Source organism: Arvicola amphibius, chromosome 4, assembly GCF_903992535.2.
Source record: "Arvicola amphibius chromosome 4, mArvAmp1.2, whole genome shotgun sequence".
In the NCBI taxonomy this organism is placed as follows: domain Eukaryota; kingdom Metazoa; phylum Chordata; class Mammalia; order Rodentia; family Cricetidae; genus Arvicola; species Arvicola amphibius.
This window is the reverse complement of record NC_052050.1, coordinates 1,590,882-1,608,247: the sequence shown is the minus strand read 5'-3', so window position 1 is coordinate 1,608,247 and position 17,366 is coordinate 1,590,882. Positions and strand designations below refer to the sequence as shown.

Sequence of the window (17,366 nt, the reverse complement as noted above, 5' to 3'; positions counted from 1 at the left end):
CCTTACAGACCTGCCTCCGGGACTGAACCCCACAGCTGCTGTGGACTTCTCCCTCCCTGCAGACATGCACTCCTCCGACCTCCCAGACCCCAAAACTATGCAAACCACTACCCCAGGAACTCAGCCTGAGCCCACAAGGACGTTCCTGCCTGGGGAGCCACCCCCCTGCAGCCCCAGGAGCCTGGAGGAGCCTGGGCTGCTCTCAAGGGCCAGGGAGGCCACCCAGGACCTTGTCATCATAAACCACCCTGTCGAGCAGGGACTCCCACCAGGAAAGGCAGAGGACCCCAGTCCTCTTGAGGGGTTGCAAGCACTGAGATTTGGAGACCTCCTTGAGGGAGGGGGCACTGAGGCTACTGGCCAGACTAATTCTTCTCAGGGAGGGTTGCAAAATGAGAGGACTGTGGATCAGGGGGTACCACGGCCCCCTTTGGGGGCTTCCCCTCAAGCACTGGAACAGAAAACAGGGAGCCCAGTTGCCCTGGACGAAGAAGGTTCACAGACGGTCCCTGATACGACCCAGCTGCAGGAGGAGGAAGCCCAGCTGGAGGAGAATGGGGGGGACTCAGAGGTGGACTGGGGGACTCCTAAGCACAGCCACCCACCCAAAGTGCTACCGGGCTTGGATGCCTTGGTGGCCGCCACCGTGGACTTAGGGGACCTGCCTGACATCAGCCTGCCAGATCCCCAGACCCCAGCAGCTTCGGTGCCCCTCAGCACGGCCCCTCTGCCCCACACCTCAGGGATTCATGGGATTGCCCTGCTCAGTGAGTTGGCTGACCTGGAGATCCAGCGGCAGAAGAGTGAGCTGGCCATACAAGGTGAGCCCTAGCTGCAGCATCCTTCCCTGACACCCTGGGAGCTCGGCCCTCGGGGTCAGGGGTTAGCCTGGTGCAGTGGTCCCTGGAGAAAAGAAGACCCCAGGGAGGGAATCTTCCTGCCCCCCAGGGGTCCTCCTTCATGGAAGTCAGATGTAGCTGTGCTAGCTGCCACAGGATTCGTTCTAGCCTGGAGGAGCCAACTGGCTCTGGGCAGGACCTTTGGGACCAGGACCACCCCTTTGGCAGGCTCAAGCAAAAGATGTTGAGACCTAAGGCAGAGGTTTAGTTGCGGGCCTGGGAGCAGGAGCAGGACCAGGATGCTCAGTCTGCTGCTTTAGCAGGGCAGATGGCCCCAGACTGGGATTGCTGAATTTCTAAACCTCAGGAGGGTTCCCATACATCCCAGGACTGAGGCTGCAGGGTTTCCTGCTTCAGGCTGGGACGGGGGGGGGGCTCCTAAGCTTACCCAACCAATCACTTAAAGACCCTCAAATAATAAGTACAATAGGATGAGGAAACCCGGAGCCTGCACGGCCTCTCCTTAGCAGAGAGACATCACACAGTCCCCAGCCTCCCCTGTATTTGAAGCCCTCTCCTCAGGGCCAGAGAAACAGTGTCTTACCTTGGGGCTGCAAGGGAACCCCTCACTAAGGGGCATCCTACCAGCCATTGTGCAACGTGGTGTTTACAGTAGAATGTAGAGTCTTCGGGTTCAGCCTTGGCTCCGACACATAAATCCCCTCCCAAGGCCCCTGCGCCTTTGCGCTCTGAGGAGGCAGACTGTATGTTCTTGTAAAGCCGATTTCCCTGAAGGCCCTGCTCTCACTCTGTGTGGGCGCAAGCGCACTACAGGGCAGCCTAAGCTCAGACCTAACCCTAGCAAGAGAAGGGATGGGCAGTACCAGGAAGTATAGGCCCTGAAGGAACTCCTGATGGACTGTGTAGCGGGAACCCTGTGGACCCCTGCTGAGGCCCTGTGTCAAGGCCAAGCTGCCAGGGCCTCCCATATGAAGGTTGTACCATAGAGTGAGGGGGACTCATGGGGTGCCTTGTCACACGGCCTGTTAATGCTGACAAGACCGGAGTCCGTCCATTGAGTAAATACCTTTAGAGCTCATCGGAGGGGGTGGGGGGCACATGTAGTGTTGTGTTGTAGCTGTTCTGGCTTTAGTCACATGGTGTGATCCCAAGACACAGAGTCCTAGAAACTGCCCCAGCTATGCCTTGCAGGGTGTGATCCCATGCCCACCTGCTCCTCCTAGGGCGCCGTACCCTCCCTTTCTCCCGGCCCCGTAATGGCCGGATCCTAAGCCGTTGCTGCAGTAGGAGCCTTACAGAGTGTGGTAGCTGCTGTGGCTGAAGTCAGTCAGATCAACTTCCTCCATCAAAAAGTCTGAGAAGAGACAAATGAGGAATGCAGGTGCTGAGCCAGGCTGCCAGCACCAGGATAAAAGGAAGACCCTTGGGTGGCCCAGGCCTGACAGAGCCATGCGTGCCAAGCCCTGGCCTCAAGGGCACCCAGAGCAAAGGAAGGAGTGTGTAGGGTCGTATCTGACCTAGGCTGTGCCGGTGGTGATGGAATCTGCCCTCCTCCTAAAGAGAAAGCCAGGCCTGCTTCTTCCCTCTTGTTGCTAGGGACCTACAGCCTATCTCTAGCCTGGGAGGAAACCCTGTGGTAGAGATCTGGGCCAGAAAGAAAATTATGTCCAAAGATTTGAGCATTTGCCAGTTGCCCCTCCGGTACCCCCTGGCATCACAGAGAAACACCCTTTTTGTTCATGTAGCCCTGATAGTCCTTGAACTCACAGAGATCCACCTGCTTCTTCCTCCTGAGTGCTAGGCGTAAAGGCATGCACCATCCCCTCCCAGCCAGAGGCAGCCTTTCAGGGAGGCTATTCCTTGGTCTTCTGGTCCTGCCCTGTGTGGTACATGTACCTCATGTACCCACCCATCACTCTCCGGGGCACCTCGGCTAGGCTTTACTGATTTTTCTGCTGACTAGATTCCAGCAGTGTGTTTTTGGTAGGGCTCCTCGCCAAGCTGTGTGCACCTCTTCAGGGCACCTGCCCACTGTCAAGATGGTTGAAGTGTTAGTTTGTCATTGCTTATCTGTGCTCCCCCTGGCGTAAATGGCTCACAGCCCTTCCCTCCTGCCCCTCAGTTGTTGGGGGGAACCTTGGTGCAGAAGCACCATGGAGCTGTGGGGGTCTCTTCTTGTCTGCACACCTCCACCCTGCATTGATATCCTGACCTCAGTACCCTTCCCGGTGTAAAGTCTCTCCAGCTACAGTGGCCCATTGTAATCACTATTTATTCTGACGGCCAGATTGCTTTGATTTGGATGGTGGAGCCACCGGGCCAGCCTTGTGTGCTTCCCACAATGCCCCTGCCACTCTTGAAACACTTCCCTGCTTTCTAGAGTCATCCTGAAGTTGCCCGGCCTCAGTTGTCACCATAGTAACAGGATGCTGCTACCACGGGGCTGGTGGCTGGGGTGTTGCTCTTCTGGGGTGTCTAGGTTTCCATATCTTCCACTCAGACCCCGCTGGGCTCCTGGATTGCTTCTCTGACCCTTCATAGATGTCCTTGTAGAATTGGCTCAGTCATTCCTAGTCCTTCATGGCATCTCTATCTCAAGTGTCTTCCCTGAATTCATGCTACCCTCTGCTGGCCTAACCCTGACCCAGTCCTGAGCCAACCGCCCCTGTCCCACCCCAGGTTTTCCTGCTGTGGTTAGCTGCCACTGCTGCCCAGATTTTGTACATGGTGGTGGGAGGTGGTTGGACCGTAGGATGAACCTTTAGTAGTGAGTAGCTGCATGTGACTGCCATTCGGGCTCTAGAACACAGCTCAGCTTTATGGGATTCGAGAAGCATTAGTCTGCCTGATTTTGTGCTTGGTTTATGGTAGAACCCTCTGCATCCTCGGTCTGCTCAGTTCCTAGTGTCCAAAAGAGTTGGGGTACACTTGCAGGCTTGTAGACACTGTGCCAGGTCTGTGTGAACCTGCTTGCCCTGCGCCGTGGCCTACGGTGGATCTCCTCAGCTGTAGCCTGGCAGGCAGGCCATTCCCTGTGGTTTGACTCCACCCTTGGTCCTTACATCCTGAGGAACGTGGGCAGCTTCAGGCTGGGACTGTGCCGGGAAGGGAGCGGACATCCAAAGCCTCTCTGAGGGACAGTGTATGACCTGCCCCTCTCCCTTCAGCAGAGGATGAGGATGTACTGGCCTTCAACCTGCAGCACCTCGCCACACTGGCCACAGTGTGGTCCCTAGTGGAGGCTGCTAGCCTGGACAGCTCGGTCACTTCACTGCAGGCCCCAGCTGCTGACCAAGACAGAGGCCCCAGACTCACCCCTCGAATGCAGATCCTACAACGCAAGGACACCTGGACCCCTAAAACCAAGCCTGTAAGTGAGCACGCTGACACACACTGCCCAGTGCCGTGGACAGGTGGGAATTCCTCTGCATGCCTGGGCCGCCTCCCACACCACCCTGAGGCCTGGTTACGTGGCTGAGGTTCCTGAACGCTTGCACACAGGTATGTCCCCTGAAGGCTGCCATCGACCGGCTGGATACACAGGAAGTAGAGGTGCGCATGCAACTGGCAGAACTGCAGAGGCGCTACAAGGAGAAGCAGCGGGAGCTGGCGCGCCTGCAGCGCAGGCATGACCACGAGTAAGACGCCCAGGCGGGGATGGGACCCTTGATCCCTAGCGCAGCATGTGGGGAGTCCCTGCAGGCCAATTCTGGCCTTGTTGGCCACCTTGTGGGCAGCGGCCCAGCTGGGACATCCTGGAGACTGCAGTCTGCATGGAGCCCCTGAGACCTAAGCAGCCAGGCAGAGGGGAGAAGAACCAGTCGTTCAGCAGAGGGCAGCATAGAGAGGCTTAACCACAAGATGGCAGCGCAAGGGGCCATGGTAGCTAAAGTGACTGGGTGTGACAGAAGACTCGGAACCCAGCCGGGAGGCTGGGGCCTACTCCAGAGCTGGAGGAGGTCATGCTCAGCTGCCTGAGGGGCAGTGAGAACTTCCTGACCAATGTGCACAAGGCAGTTAGATCCCAGAGTCGAGCAGGAGAGTGTGCTGTCTACTTACGCAGGTTCTAAGCAGCAGGGACCTTGCTGAGTCTTGCCTTAAACCCACTCTGAGAGTACTTTCGCCCCCAACATTCCTCTGCGGGGCAGTGCCCTTCAATAGACCTGGAGGTGGGGTGTTTGGAAGTCTCTAACATAACCCTCTGTGACCCCCCCCCCCCACAGGAGAGAGGAGAGCTCCCGGAGTCCTGCAAGACGGGGGCCTGGCCGGCCAAGGAAGCGCAAACATTCAAGCTCACTGCCCACTCTGCGTCCTGGGGGTCAGCTTGCCAGGAGCGAAGGCAAGAAAGCCAAGTGAGTCTGGAGTATGGGCACGGGAGTACTTGGGGCAAGCCTGGGCACTGTGGAGGGTCACGATTCAGGAATTGCTGGCTCCCTGTACTCAATGTCTGAAGGCCTAGTATGTCCCCCACCAAAACCTGAGGCCTTGACAAATGTCCAGAGAACTCTGCTGGGCACTGGCACCGTCCAGCACAGACTTCCTCTTCCCGGCATGGCCATCAGCATCAGCGCCCCCTCCTGGGAAGTCGCAGCCTAGACTTGGCTGCACCAACTTTGAGGACCTGGCCGTGGCTAAGGCTGTGGCATCACCCCACCAAAGCCACCAGCCAGCCCTGGCCCCTTGCGTGTGAAGCGGCGTTGCGTAAAAGGCTCTTTATCTGCACTGTATAAAGTCGTTGGTCACGCTGCGCTGCTGCTCACGGCTGCCGCGCGATGTTATTATCCATTACCCGCCCGGCGCAGTCGTTGGCGCACTCCCGGGCCGGGTATAATTGTCCTTCTCGGCTACAAATTGCCTCTCCCGGCAGGCCCATTTGCATAAATCCTCCGAGCTCCTCCAAACACGATTGGCGCGCACGCGTGTGCTCTGCATCAATCCTGATGATTTGGTAATAATAGTTAAATCGGCACTAAATGGTTCCTTCAATTAAGACAGAGGCAAAAAATTAATCTCAGGGCTTTATGTCACAAAACATTAGCAAATGCAGGGAAGGTTATGGGGCGGGGGAGTTTGTGTGGGCTGCAGGCGTTGGAGAGGATTCACCATATGGCTGGGGGCCTCGCTGAGATGTCCCGTTGTCCTGCCCAGGTGTCACCCAGCAGGGACCTGGAGGGCTTTCCTTTGAGAATCAGTCTACAGCCTGGGGACTGCTGGTCAGGATAGGACCACTGGGGATTGAGGTTCAGTGGAGGGCATTGTCCACTGCTAGAGGACATTGATGTACCCCCAAACTTTGTCCTCTTTGGCCCTAACCCACTCTGGCTACATTGCCCATGCTGGACTCTGTCCTAAGTTCCAGCAAGTAAGTTTAACCTGTGACCACCTTGCAACCAACTTCTCCTATGACCCAGAGAACCCAGCAGCCTCAGGCTGGAAGGATCCGCAGCCAGATCCCTCTCTTTCCAAAGAGTGGGTTTCCTGGCAGTCTCCCCACCTCCAGCTCCTGTCTGGACTCTAAAGCCTTGTTCCAGAACCCGGTAGGGTAGCAGGCTGTGGGCCCCAGGGTAGGCCTCCTCCATGCAGGAAGTGTGAGGCCAAGCAACGCAGCAGGAAGCTGGGGGTCAAGGAGGCTCTCAGAGCTTCAGGGGCTTCCTGCCTTCAGAAGTCCAACCTCTTTGCCAGACAGGAAGGTGGAGAGCGGTGTCTGGCCATACGAGGTCAGGGCCAGGCCAGGCCCTCAGTCCCCATCTGCCACCGGTTTCCCTCTGTGCCGTGAGGGCTAAGGGGCTGACAGGTGGTGGAGGCCGAACCCCAACCCCTGCCCAGCCACGGGCAGACAAGCTGGTTTCCTCATGGGAAGGGGGTACTAGGAAGGAAATGAAGTCACATGCTGAGCACACTGGGATGTGGGGGAGACAGAAGCCTGCCCACGTGACATGGGAATAGAGGGGTGTGGAGGGAGCAGGCCGGATCGACCCCTGTTGCTGTTTTCCTCAGTAGCTGGGTGACCATAGTGGCCCCTGAGCTACCTACCAGCCTAGAGGAGATAGCTCACCGTGGGACATGGGAAGATTAAAGCCGGATGAGTCAGAGGGGCACCAAGGACCACCAGGAACTTCCGCAGGCAGAAGGGACTGACTAGGAAGCTTAGCACTGACTGACACCCCCCAAAAATCGAACCAGTTCCCCTGGTCCCATCTGGAAAATGAGCTGACCGCAAGCTTCCTTCATAGGGTCGTGAATCAGGGACCTGGCTCCCCAGCAAAGCCCGCTGAGGTTTAGGAGTAGGAAGCCCACCTTCCTCTGCCTCTTGTCCTTACCCTGACCCTGTTTGTGTCCTTACATCCTTTTCTCCCTCCCCCGCCTCTTTTCTTTAAAGACAAGTTCTGCCTAAGGTATTCCTGGCTGGCCTCTAACAGTCTTGCTTCGGCCTCCTTAATACCCGGATTATCCGTGTGTACCAGCAGTTAGCCGTATCCCAAGGGCCCGACCCAGACTTGAGCCATTCCCTGCCCCAGCTCCACAGACCCAAAACACCGAGGTTAGATAGTGACACAGCCCTGGCTCACAAGGACTGGGGTAGATCCCAGGAACCCGGTGACTTTGCCAGTCCCCAGATCCCTCCGCCTAGGCCTTGGGTCACCAGCTTACGATTGTCACTGCAAGGGCATCCCAACCCAGCAGGGAGATGAGTGGGGGACAGGAAAGACGCCCTATTCCCACCTCCAGGAGTTGGTAGTCAGCAGACAGAAGGGACTGGCCCGGAGGATCAGTACTGGCTGGACACCCACCAGTGCTTGCTTTTAGCAGATGAGCCAGGAGACTGTCCTGCAGATGGACACACCACAGGGACTGCATGGAGGTGCTGATGCCCAGGTCCTGCTGCTGGGCTCACCCTGTACTCATCACTACCATCCCCCAGGGCCGTCCGCGCTAGCCTGAGTCTGCTGTGTGCTGAGCTACGAGGTGACGAGCCCACAAGGAAGCGAAGCAAACTGGAAAAGAATGCTTACACAGGCCTGCAGACGGCCTCCTCGGTGAGTCTCCCGGCCTCCACCCTCACCCCGGGTGGGCACCATACGTGAGACGTTGGGCGATGAGCCCAGGTGAACCAGCCAGGGTTCAGCGAGTTTCGGATTCCTTGATTAAAGTGATACGTATCTGTGGCCAGGGGGGCTATTGCCCCCACCACACTGGTGACAACTTTGCCGCTGTGGCTTGTCACTGGTTCCCTGAACCACCACCCCCAACTCCAGTAGAAGAAAAGTCTATAACAGTGTAGTGAGGACGGAAATCCGCAGCCAGAGTGCCTGACTCGAAACACCATGTCTGCAGTGCCGGGTGGAATCCTGGGCCCTTTCTACTTTTCTCTCCCTCCAAGGTCCTAGGCCCAGTGTTACCTAGTCTGTCACCTCCCACATCGGAAGGCCGTTTTTATTTTTGTTTGCTTGCTTGCTTTGGTGGTGGCAATGGCAGTTTTAGTCTCCGCACTTGATTATATAGAACTTGCTCTGTAGATCAGGCTGTCCTCACTTGTAACTATATTCCCGTCTTGGCCTCCTAAGTGCTGTAGGCATGGGCAGGATGCTGCCTGGGGTCATTCTGCCTGAGGGATTCTTCTATCCTTCCTTTTCACGAAAGCAAACAGCGTATACCATGACAGACAGGAGTTTTCTAGCTCCCAGCCTCCCCTGTTCTACCATCCAAAGTTGAATGGGGGGGAGGGTTGGTAGATGGGTATGGTGTTTGCTCTGGTAGGCAGCCCTATGTCCCAGGCCCTTTTCAGGGCAAGTCCCCAGGAATGCTATTTTCTGGGCCCCGCAGTGACAGAGGAAGCAGCAGGCCAGGGGCTGTGGCTAGGACCATGCCTGAGCATGCAGCTTTCTCCTCCCCTCCACAGGAGAAGGTGCGGTGCAAGAGGAGTGGTGGCCAGGCTGAGTTGTCATCCTCCGTGGCCCACAGGGTGGCCCAGCTGAAGCCACGGGTCAAGAGCAAGGGGCTGCCCGCGGGCCTCGGTGCTTTCCAGCGCAAAGAGGCTGCCCCAGGTGGGCGCATCCGGAAGAAGCTCTCTAGAGCCAAGAGTGTCCAAGTGTCAGGGGCAGCTCAGCATCCACACCCCGATGGGGACAGAGGCAGGGGGATGCCCAAGTTCCCAGCCCAGCCATCAGTGTCTGTGGCACAGGAGGCAGGCAAGTTGGCTTGTGAGTGACGGAAGCCTGGGCCACGGTCACGGGGCCTGAAGGCGGGGTGCCCAGGGGTCACGGCTACCACAGGGACCACTTCTTGTTGAGAAAGGCTGGGGAAGGAAGGAGCCTTTGTCTCCAGGCCAAGGCTTGTAAGTTCTCTGCTCAGGGCAGCAAGAAACTCTGGACACGCCCTGGAAACACGTTAAAAATAGCCTCCCTACCTCTGCCCTCAGCATCCGGCAAGTTGGTGGGGTATCTCTTCCTTCCCCAGCAGACAAGTCCAGAAACAGCCTGGAAAAATAGGCACTTCCTCCCTCCCAGCTCCTCCTCCAGGGTTGGAGACTGAGGGAGGGCAAAGGGAAGTACTACCGCTTTGGGGGCAGGAAGTGAGGGGCCAGCTGGGCCAGCAGATACAGAAAGAGGGGGACTCCCCAGAGGGGAGCCCAGTTCTGCAAGGTGGGGCTACAAGAGAGAAAATCCTGTTCCCTTGCCCTGCCAGACACTCCCAGGGTGGGGTCAGTACCCCAGGTTCCTGTCCCCACCCCTGAGCAGCCCAGAGGATGATAGTGTCTTTGTTGGCCATACTCCCAAGTCCACCCCAAATAGCCAAATTCCACATCCAGTCACCAAGTCCTCTCTGCTGTCCCCCAGGCAGCGGCTATGACAGTGAGGACTGCCAGGCACTCCTGGGGACAGAGGCGGCTCCCAGGGAGCCCGGGTTGGTGCTACACCCAGGGGCCAGTGTGGCAGTGCTGGGTCCCTCACCTTCCTCCGTGGTCAAGATGGAAGCCAACCAAAAGGCCAAGAAGAAAAAGGAGAGGCAGGGTTTGCTAGGTAACCAAGAAACCAGAGCAGAATGGGAAACGGGTCCTATATACTAGGGTCCCAATGACCACTTCCTTCCCTCCCGCAGGGGCCTGCCGCCTATCCAGTCCCGAGGGTGAGGTCAAGATTAAGAGACGGACCGTGAAAAGCAAGGTGGGCCCCAAGCTGGAGCGGGCACCAGGTCGGCGGCCCCCAGGTGCACCAGGCAAGAAAAAAGCAAAGGGCAAGGCAAAAAGTGGCCTTTGTGCCGAGCCTGGGGCAGCCACCGGCAGGGATGCCCTTTTCAGCCCCACGCGGACCTTTGCTTGCCGAGAGGAAGGCAGCAAACTTGCCAGTGAACGCCTCAAGAGAGCCACACGCAAGAGCACCATGTTGCAGCCAGTACTGAGGGTAGGCCTGTGGGGTCAAGTAGACATCAGGGTGGTCAGTGGGCATCCAGAGGACGCGAATGCAGCCTCCCCCCTTCCCCACTCACTCCTGAACCCTGAGTCCCAGCCCATGCTGTCTGGAGAAGCTATTCCAGTCCTCACTGCTCTCCCTCTGCCCACCCTTCTTAAGCAGCGGAAGAATGGGGCCTTGTCCCTTGCCCTGTCAGCCCGCAACGCCAAGGCCATCCTGGGAAAGAGCAGGAAGCTGACGAAGGTGAAGAGAGAGACAGTTGGCAAGCAGGTAGCAGCCCTCCCAGGCCCCGGGGGGGAGGGGAAGGGGTGCAGTGGGGGCTCAGCCCCTCCCAGCCTCCTCCCCTGACCCCTGTGGCCCCACCTAGGGCCAGGGCCGAGCCGTGAGCAGACTGCTGGAGAGCTTCGCTGTGGAGGATGACTTCGAGTTTGACGATGACAGCAGCTTCTCGGATGAGGAAGAAGAGGAGGAGGAGGCCGGGGTCCAGCTAAGTGCAGAGCAGAGCGCCGCCCTTGGTAAGCAGGCTAACGAGGTGCCGGGTGCCTGGGGAAGGGGTGGTGGGTAGTGGGTGTGCCCACGGGTGGGCCAACGCCCAGCAATGGTGTCCTCCCATGCAGCACAGTCCTGCACCATCCACAAGGAGGACCTGCAGGACGGACTACCTGTACTGATCCCTAAGGAGGACAGTCTGCTGTACGCGGGCAGCGTCAGGACTCTGCAGCCCCCCGATATGTGAGGCCTGGGCCTGAGTGGGAGGAATGCATGCTGGGTGTGACCTGTTGGGGCAGGGAGACTCCTGCAGGGGTCTCACGTGCCCCCCTGGTGCCCGCAGCTACAGCATCGTCATCGAGGGTGAGAGAGGCAACCGGCAGCGTATCTACTCACTGGAGCAGCTGCTGCAGGAGGCGGTAAGGACAGCCCCTGCCTAGGGAATCAAGTCTGGTGGCTTTTCCCGCCACCAGGAGGACCTTGGCCTGGCCTTAGAGTGAGCCCTGTGGCAAGAGCCCACTGTTCACAGACTACTGTTCCTCGGCTCCCTGCAGGTCCTTGATGTCCGGCCACAGTCCAGTCGGTACCTCCCTCCTGGTACCCGGGTCTGTGCCTACTGGAGTCAGAAGTCTCGGTGCCTGTATCCGGGCAACGTGGTTCGAGGTAAGCACAGCTGAGGCCGGGACTAGGACCAGGGCCCTTCTGAGAGCTTTAGAGCCCCCCCCTGCACAGTCCAGCTTCCCTGGGGGTTGGAGCAAGGCAGACGTGGGAGTCTGCTCTAAGTCCACACTGACACCAGTTTACCGGTAGCCTTGAGAACATGAGAATGTGAGGGATGGGGGAGGACTCCTATGTCCAGCTAATCAGAGCACGCCCAGCAGGCCCAAGATCCCAGGACCTGGGTCACCAAATTTCCCATCACACCTGAGCAAACAGGGCATTAGGGCCCTCAGGGCAGGAAGACTCGTGGTCTAAAGGGGAATGGGCAAGAGTCCTCTGGATGCTCCCGGGAGGGCTTACAGAGAGAAGTCTGTGTGTCGGCAGGCTGTGTATGCCTGGGGTGGGATCAGTGGCTCTGATACCAGGTGGCCAACGGGATGGTGCTGGTTTATCAGATGGCCGGTATAGTCGGGTTGCAGAGGAATCTCAACGTCTTTGTTGGCCCCTGCCCTCCCCTGCCTTCTGGCTAGACGGCTGGCCACATGCTCAGGGCATGCGCTATTGCAGGTGCTTCTAGTGACGAAGAGGAGGATCTGGACTCGGTGGTGGTAGAGTTTGACGACGGAGACAGAGGCCACATAGCTGTCTCTAACATCAGGTTGCTGCCGCCAGACTTCAAGATCCAGTGTGAGCATCTACCCAACGGCGGGGCTCTCCCTGCCTGCATCAGCTCCCTGAAGCCCCTTCTAGACGTTGGAAACGTTCCCGATGTTCCACACAGTGTGGCAGTCACCCACAGCAGGCCTGTGATGAGCCCCTCTGTCCACTCCACAGGTACAGAACCCTCTCCAGCCCTGCTGGTGTCCAGCAGCTGCCGGAGGACCAAAAAAGCATCAAGTGAGGCCCCCCAACCCAGCGAAGCTCCTTCTCCCAGCCTGTCCCCCAAAGTGCAGGATGGCCCCGAAACTTCCAAGACCCCAGGGAAGAAATCCATCAGCAAAGACAAAGCCGGTATTTGCAGAGCTGGGAAGGGAGGGACCCTAGGGGTGTGGTCACTGGAGGCTTGTGGGGTCAGGGAGGGGTAAGTGGAGACAGCGGGGTACAGCTGACTCTGCTGGCTTTTCCCTTCCCAACCAGGCAAAGTCGACCTCCTAACCTCAGGTGCCAAGTCCCCCACGGGGGCCTCAGACCACTTCCTGGGCCGCAGGGGCAGCCCCCTGCTGAGCTGGTCAGCAGTGGCCCAGACCAAGCGGAAAGCAGTGGCCGCAGCAGCAGCAGCGGCAGCGGCAGGTGGCAAAGGGCCGGGGGTGCTGCAGAACCTCTTCCAGCTCAACGGAAGCACCAAGAAGCTGCGTGCCCGGGAGACACTGTTTCCCGTGCACAGTATGGCAACACCCGTGTTTGGTAACAGCTTCCGCGCTGACTCCTTCAGCAGCCTGGCCAGTTCCTACACACCCTTTGTTGGAGGGGCTGCGGCAGGCCTGCCAGGGGGAGCCCACAAGCTGCTTCGGGCCAAGAAGGCTGAGCGGGCAGAAGCAGATAAGGCAGGGAGACGGCGGACGGGCAGTGAGTTCCTGGTTAAGCTGGACCATGAGGGTGTGACCTCTCCCAAGAACAAAAACTGCAAGGCTCTGCTCATGAGCGACAAGGACTTTGGCCCCAAGCTGGGGAGGCCGCTAGCCAGCCCCAGTTATGCACACCCAGCCCTCATGGGCAAGGACAAGAAGGGGCGGGCGCCTATGCACCCACTACCGATGGGACTCGCTCTGCGCAAGTACCCGCTGCCCTGCGACAGTGACTGCCCCAGCTCCTACTCGGATGAGGATGAGGATGGGCCGGGGCTGGCCACCGGTGTGCCCTCCCGCTTCCTCACCCGCCTCTCCATGTCTTCATCGTCGTCGGGATCGTCCACGTCCTCCTCCTCAGGCTCCATGTCCACCTCCAGCCTCTGCTCCTCGGATAACGAGGACTCCTCCTACAGCTCAGACGATGAGGACCCTGCCCTGCTGCTACAGACCTGTCTCACCCGCCCCGTCCCTGCCCTGCTGGCCCCACCTGAAGCCCTGCGCTCCAAGGGTAGCAGCCCCCACGCCCATGCCCAGCGCTGCTTTCTGTCCAGGGCCGGCGTGACTGGTGCAGGCGCCGGCGCTGGCCCCAGTGGTGTCAAATCCAAGTTTAAGCGCAAGGAGGCCCTGAGCTTCTCCAAAGCCAAAGAGCTTTCTCGGAGGCAACGGCTGCCCTCCGTGGAAAACCGGCCAAAGATCTCGGCCTTCCTGCCTGCCCGGCAGCTCTGGAAGTGGTCGGGGAACCCCACACAGGTAGGTGGCCTGTCTCCCTGAGGCAGAGAGTATGATGTCAACAGAGAAGTGGGCTTCCTCTTGCTCCCTCAGACCCCAAATGCTTCTTCTGTAGGTATTCTTCACTTTCAGATAAACCATTCAGGGGCCAAGCGTGACTCAGTGGCCAGGAACACATACTGCTCTTGCTGAGGACCTCAGTTCAGTTCCCAGCACCCTCATAGGGCAGCTCACAACTGCCTGTAACTCCAGTTACAGAGGGATCCATACATAAACATAATTTTTAAAAAAAAATCTCAAACCATTTGGAAACCCCCAGGCAACAACAAAAACCCACCGGTAGCCCAATGAACCCGCTAGCGAGTGCCGTGATTTGCACGGTAGAGCCACCGTCTTGCCTGTGTGGTGATGCAGATGCCAGAGCGTACCGTATGCTTGCTCTCCGCGCTCTCTGCCACTTGGCAGCGCTGCCTGGGGAACCTTTGCTGCTGCTCAGACAACCAGCTTTGGAAGGCTGCAATGCACCACCGCCCAGACAGACAGACGGCTTTCTTTACCAATGTCTGTCTGTGGTAGTCCTGTGCTAATTGTAGGCTTTCTATTAGTGTTGTGTTATTTTTGTTGGTTTGTGGCAGAGTCTCTCTGTGTAGCCCCCTGGCTGGCCTGGAACTCTCAGAGATCCACCTGCTTCCACCTCCTGAGTGCTGGAGTTAAAGGCACTGTGTTTCACCTTGCTCAGCTGTCTATGGGTTGTTTTGTTGCTGCTGTTGTTGGTTTTTGGCCATTGTTGCTATTGTCTGTTTTACACTTGTAAACCAAACTGCATTGAGCATCTCATGTGTCTCTGCCCTCAGATCCCATGTGTCTTTGGAGTCTGTTAGTCTTTCTGTCGTGACTAATACGCAAAGAGAATCCAAGCATAGCCTCCTCATAAGGACTATATGGCAGCGTCCCTTCTCTGCCTTGCCAACACAGATAAAGACACACCATCTGTCCCTCCTCCTTGCCCTCAGTTTCCCCGACCACCACCTTCCCTTAAGGGTCCCTCCTCACCACTGGGTGTCTGCTGGTCTGCCCTGCAGAGGCGAGGCATGAAGGGGAAGGCCAGGAAACTCTTCTACAAGGCCATTGTCAGAGGCAAGGAGACGCTGCGCATTGGTGACTGTGCGGTCTTCCTGTCGGCTGGACGACCCAACCTGCCCTATATCGGCCGCATCGAGAGCTTGTGGGAGTCGTGGGGCAGCAACATGGTGGTGAAGGTCAAATGGTTCTACCATCCCGAGGAGACCAAGCTGGGGAAGCGGCAGTGCGATGGGAAGGTGAGGTGCGGGCAGGCGCACTGGGGCCCAGCCCCTGCACAGGGCCTCTGGGAGAGAGGGAGGTTAGCGGCGAGATCAGCCGCCAGCATTGCCTTGCCCTGGTGATCCCCTCCCATGCCCACGATCTTTCCCAGGTGTGGGGATGTGTCCACTAGGACCGTCCCCAACCCTGTGCCCTTACCCGGCAGAACGCCCTGTACCAGTCCTGCCACGAGGATGAGAACGACGTGCAGACCATCTCCCACAAGTGCCAGGTGGTCGGGCGGGAGCAGTACGAGCAGATGATGCGGGGCCGCAAGTACCAGGACCAGCAGGACCTCTATTACTTGGCGGGCACCTACGATCCTACCACCGGACGCCTGGTGACAGCCGACGGTGTGCCCATCCTGTGCTGAGCTGCCTCTGCCTCTGCCCACCCTCGTCCATGGCTGCGGCCAAGAGGTCAGCTAGCCGGGAGCTGGTCTGAGCAAATATGCAATCCTCCAAGGCGGGATCAGGCTTCTCGCGGTTCTCTGGAGAGAGCTCCTAGGCTGGACCCCGGTCCCATCCTAGCTACTCCAGAGGGAGGGCCGGGGCTGGTCCCACTGGGACTGGCTGCCCTGCCCTTGCACCGCAGTTCTCGAGAGATTAGAATCCAAGCCATATTTCCCTAGTACCTCCGACTGTCTCCCACCAGGGAAAGCAGAAATCAGGTGTGTTGTCTATTTATTTCTCTATGTAAATATTGTATTTCTGTGGGGAAGTTTTATGGGGGAAAAAATGGAAAAGAATTTTTTTCCCACCTTCGTGGCAAGGGTGGGAGCGTGACAAGAGTGTGTATGTATGCACATGCACACATGCGTGTGTGTGCAGGCGTGTAGGGTGCATTGTGTGTGCTGCGTGCGTGCGTGTAGGGTGCGTGCAGGGTGTGTACATGTGCGCACGAGCGTGTGTGTGTGTGTGTGTGTGTGTGTGTGTGTGTGTGTGTGTGTGCGCGCGCGCGTGTGTAGGGTTTTTTCCTGGGGTTTTCTTTGGAAATGCACTGTTCTCAGCCTAGTTAAATTCCAGCAGGGGCATCTGACTGCAGAGGCTGCTGGAATGGGGGCAGGGCCAAAGGCCATGGGATGGTCACACGAGACTCAGTCATACCCTCTGGTCCCTCAACATGGGGGGCCAACTGTGTGAAGGAAATTACACTCCCGTTATTTCCTTTCAGTACATCCCATACATAGAAGTATTGGGGTGGGGCGGTGATAGTGGTCCCCAGGAAGGAAAGGGGTTCCAGCCACAGGATGTGTTTCGAAACAGCTAGGATCGACCTGCCCCGCTCTGCGGCCCAGGAGTATGGCAGCAGCCATATGTCTTACCTCTGTTTGAAACAAAACAAATGAACAAATATTTTGAAGTATCAATAGGAAAAATGGATGTTTAGGCTTCCTTTCCTGAATATTCCGAGTTATCTCTGGTTTCCGTTTCCACAGCCAGTTTGCAGGGAGAGAAGCCTGGCTTCACTCAAGCAGGGTGTGGTTGGCCCCTCGCCCCGCTCCACCCCTACCACTTCTCAGCCCCTTCCTTAGCCTTCAGGGCACCAATTGCCTCCCCCGCCCCCCAAGAGCAGCAGGGGCTTCCACAATGGTGCAGCTGGGCCAGGTCCCTTCTGGGCCCGAACTTGGGGCCCACCTGGGGCTGGTCCACAGTTTTTCACGAGTACCTCTTCACCAATGGGACTCCCCTTTTCCCACCGGACTTTCCCTGCCCCCCATCCACCTCTGGCTAACCTCAAGTGTGGATGGTGGTGAGGCTGGGCCAGAGGTGCTGACATAAAAAGGAACAGTAGATCGGCAGGTGCTGCTCACCCAAGGGGAAGAGGCCCATCCGGTTCCCTTTCTCTTAACTCAGACCCTGGTCCTGGGGCCCCTCTGTCCACCCCACCCCCCGTGACGGTTTCTGGACCTTGTCTATAGTCACTCAGCAGGACAGACGGCATAGCAGGCTCATGCATGGAGTATATCTCGAGTCCCTTCTGTTCCCTTGTGCCCACACCCTGGCCCCAGCAGCCCTTCTTATCCCATTATGGGAAGAGCGGGCTAGACCCATGGACCGAAGGCCTTTGTCCTCAGAAATGCCTTGTGGCACACCTACCTGCTCCCAGTGCCCCGCCAGGCCAGTGCTTCCTAGGAAGCAAGGAGTGTCGAGGGGCGCCTGCCCTAACTGGGACCCCTCAGCCTCCCTTCCTTTGCTCAGGCCCCACCAGGCGTCTGTCCCAGTTCCAGGGACTTCATCTCTCTCAGTTGTCGCTCAAAGGGCCCTCTCGGGGGACCACATTCCCGGCTGTCCCACCACCCTGAGGCT

General features: G+C 58.0%; 1 protein-coding gene across 1 annotated transcript in view; it reads left to right on the top strand.

Moving 5' to 3' along the window:
- The window catches only part of Bahcc1 (BAH domain and coiled-coil containing 1), a 54,682-nt gene extending 38,711 nt beyond the window's left edge, over window positions 1–15,971 (top strand). Inside the window, exons 10-27 of the mRNA XM_038328163.1 lie at window positions 9–821; window positions 4,031–4,230; window positions 4,362–4,498; window positions 5,084–5,212; window positions 7,783–7,897; window positions 8,761–9,049; window positions 9,698–9,880; window positions 9,960–10,261; window positions 10,433–10,540; window positions 10,638–10,785; window positions 10,888–11,002; window positions 11,103–11,178; window positions 11,314–11,422; window positions 11,987–12,106; window positions 12,254–12,430; window positions 12,557–13,737; window positions 14,799–15,035; window positions 15,224–15,971. Of these exons, the coding sequence (XP_038184091.1) occupies window positions 9–821; window positions 4,031–4,230; window positions 4,362–4,498; window positions 5,084–5,212; window positions 7,783–7,897; window positions 8,761–9,049; window positions 9,698–9,880; window positions 9,960–10,261; window positions 10,433–10,540; window positions 10,638–10,785; window positions 10,888–11,002; window positions 11,103–11,178; window positions 11,314–11,422; window positions 11,987–12,106; window positions 12,254–12,430; window positions 12,557–13,737; window positions 14,799–15,035; window positions 15,224–15,430 (4,646 nt within the window). The 3' untranslated portion in view covers window positions 15,431–15,971. The remainder of the gene's footprint in view (window positions 1–8; window positions 822–4,030; window positions 4,231–4,361; window positions 4,499–5,083; window positions 5,213–7,782; window positions 7,898–8,760; window positions 9,050–9,697; window positions 9,881–9,959; window positions 10,262–10,432; window positions 10,541–10,637; window positions 10,786–10,887; window positions 11,003–11,102; window positions 11,179–11,313; window positions 11,423–11,986; window positions 12,107–12,253; window positions 12,431–12,556; window positions 13,738–14,798; window positions 15,036–15,223) is intronic.
- Window positions 15,972–17,366: the final 1,395 nt, after the last annotated feature.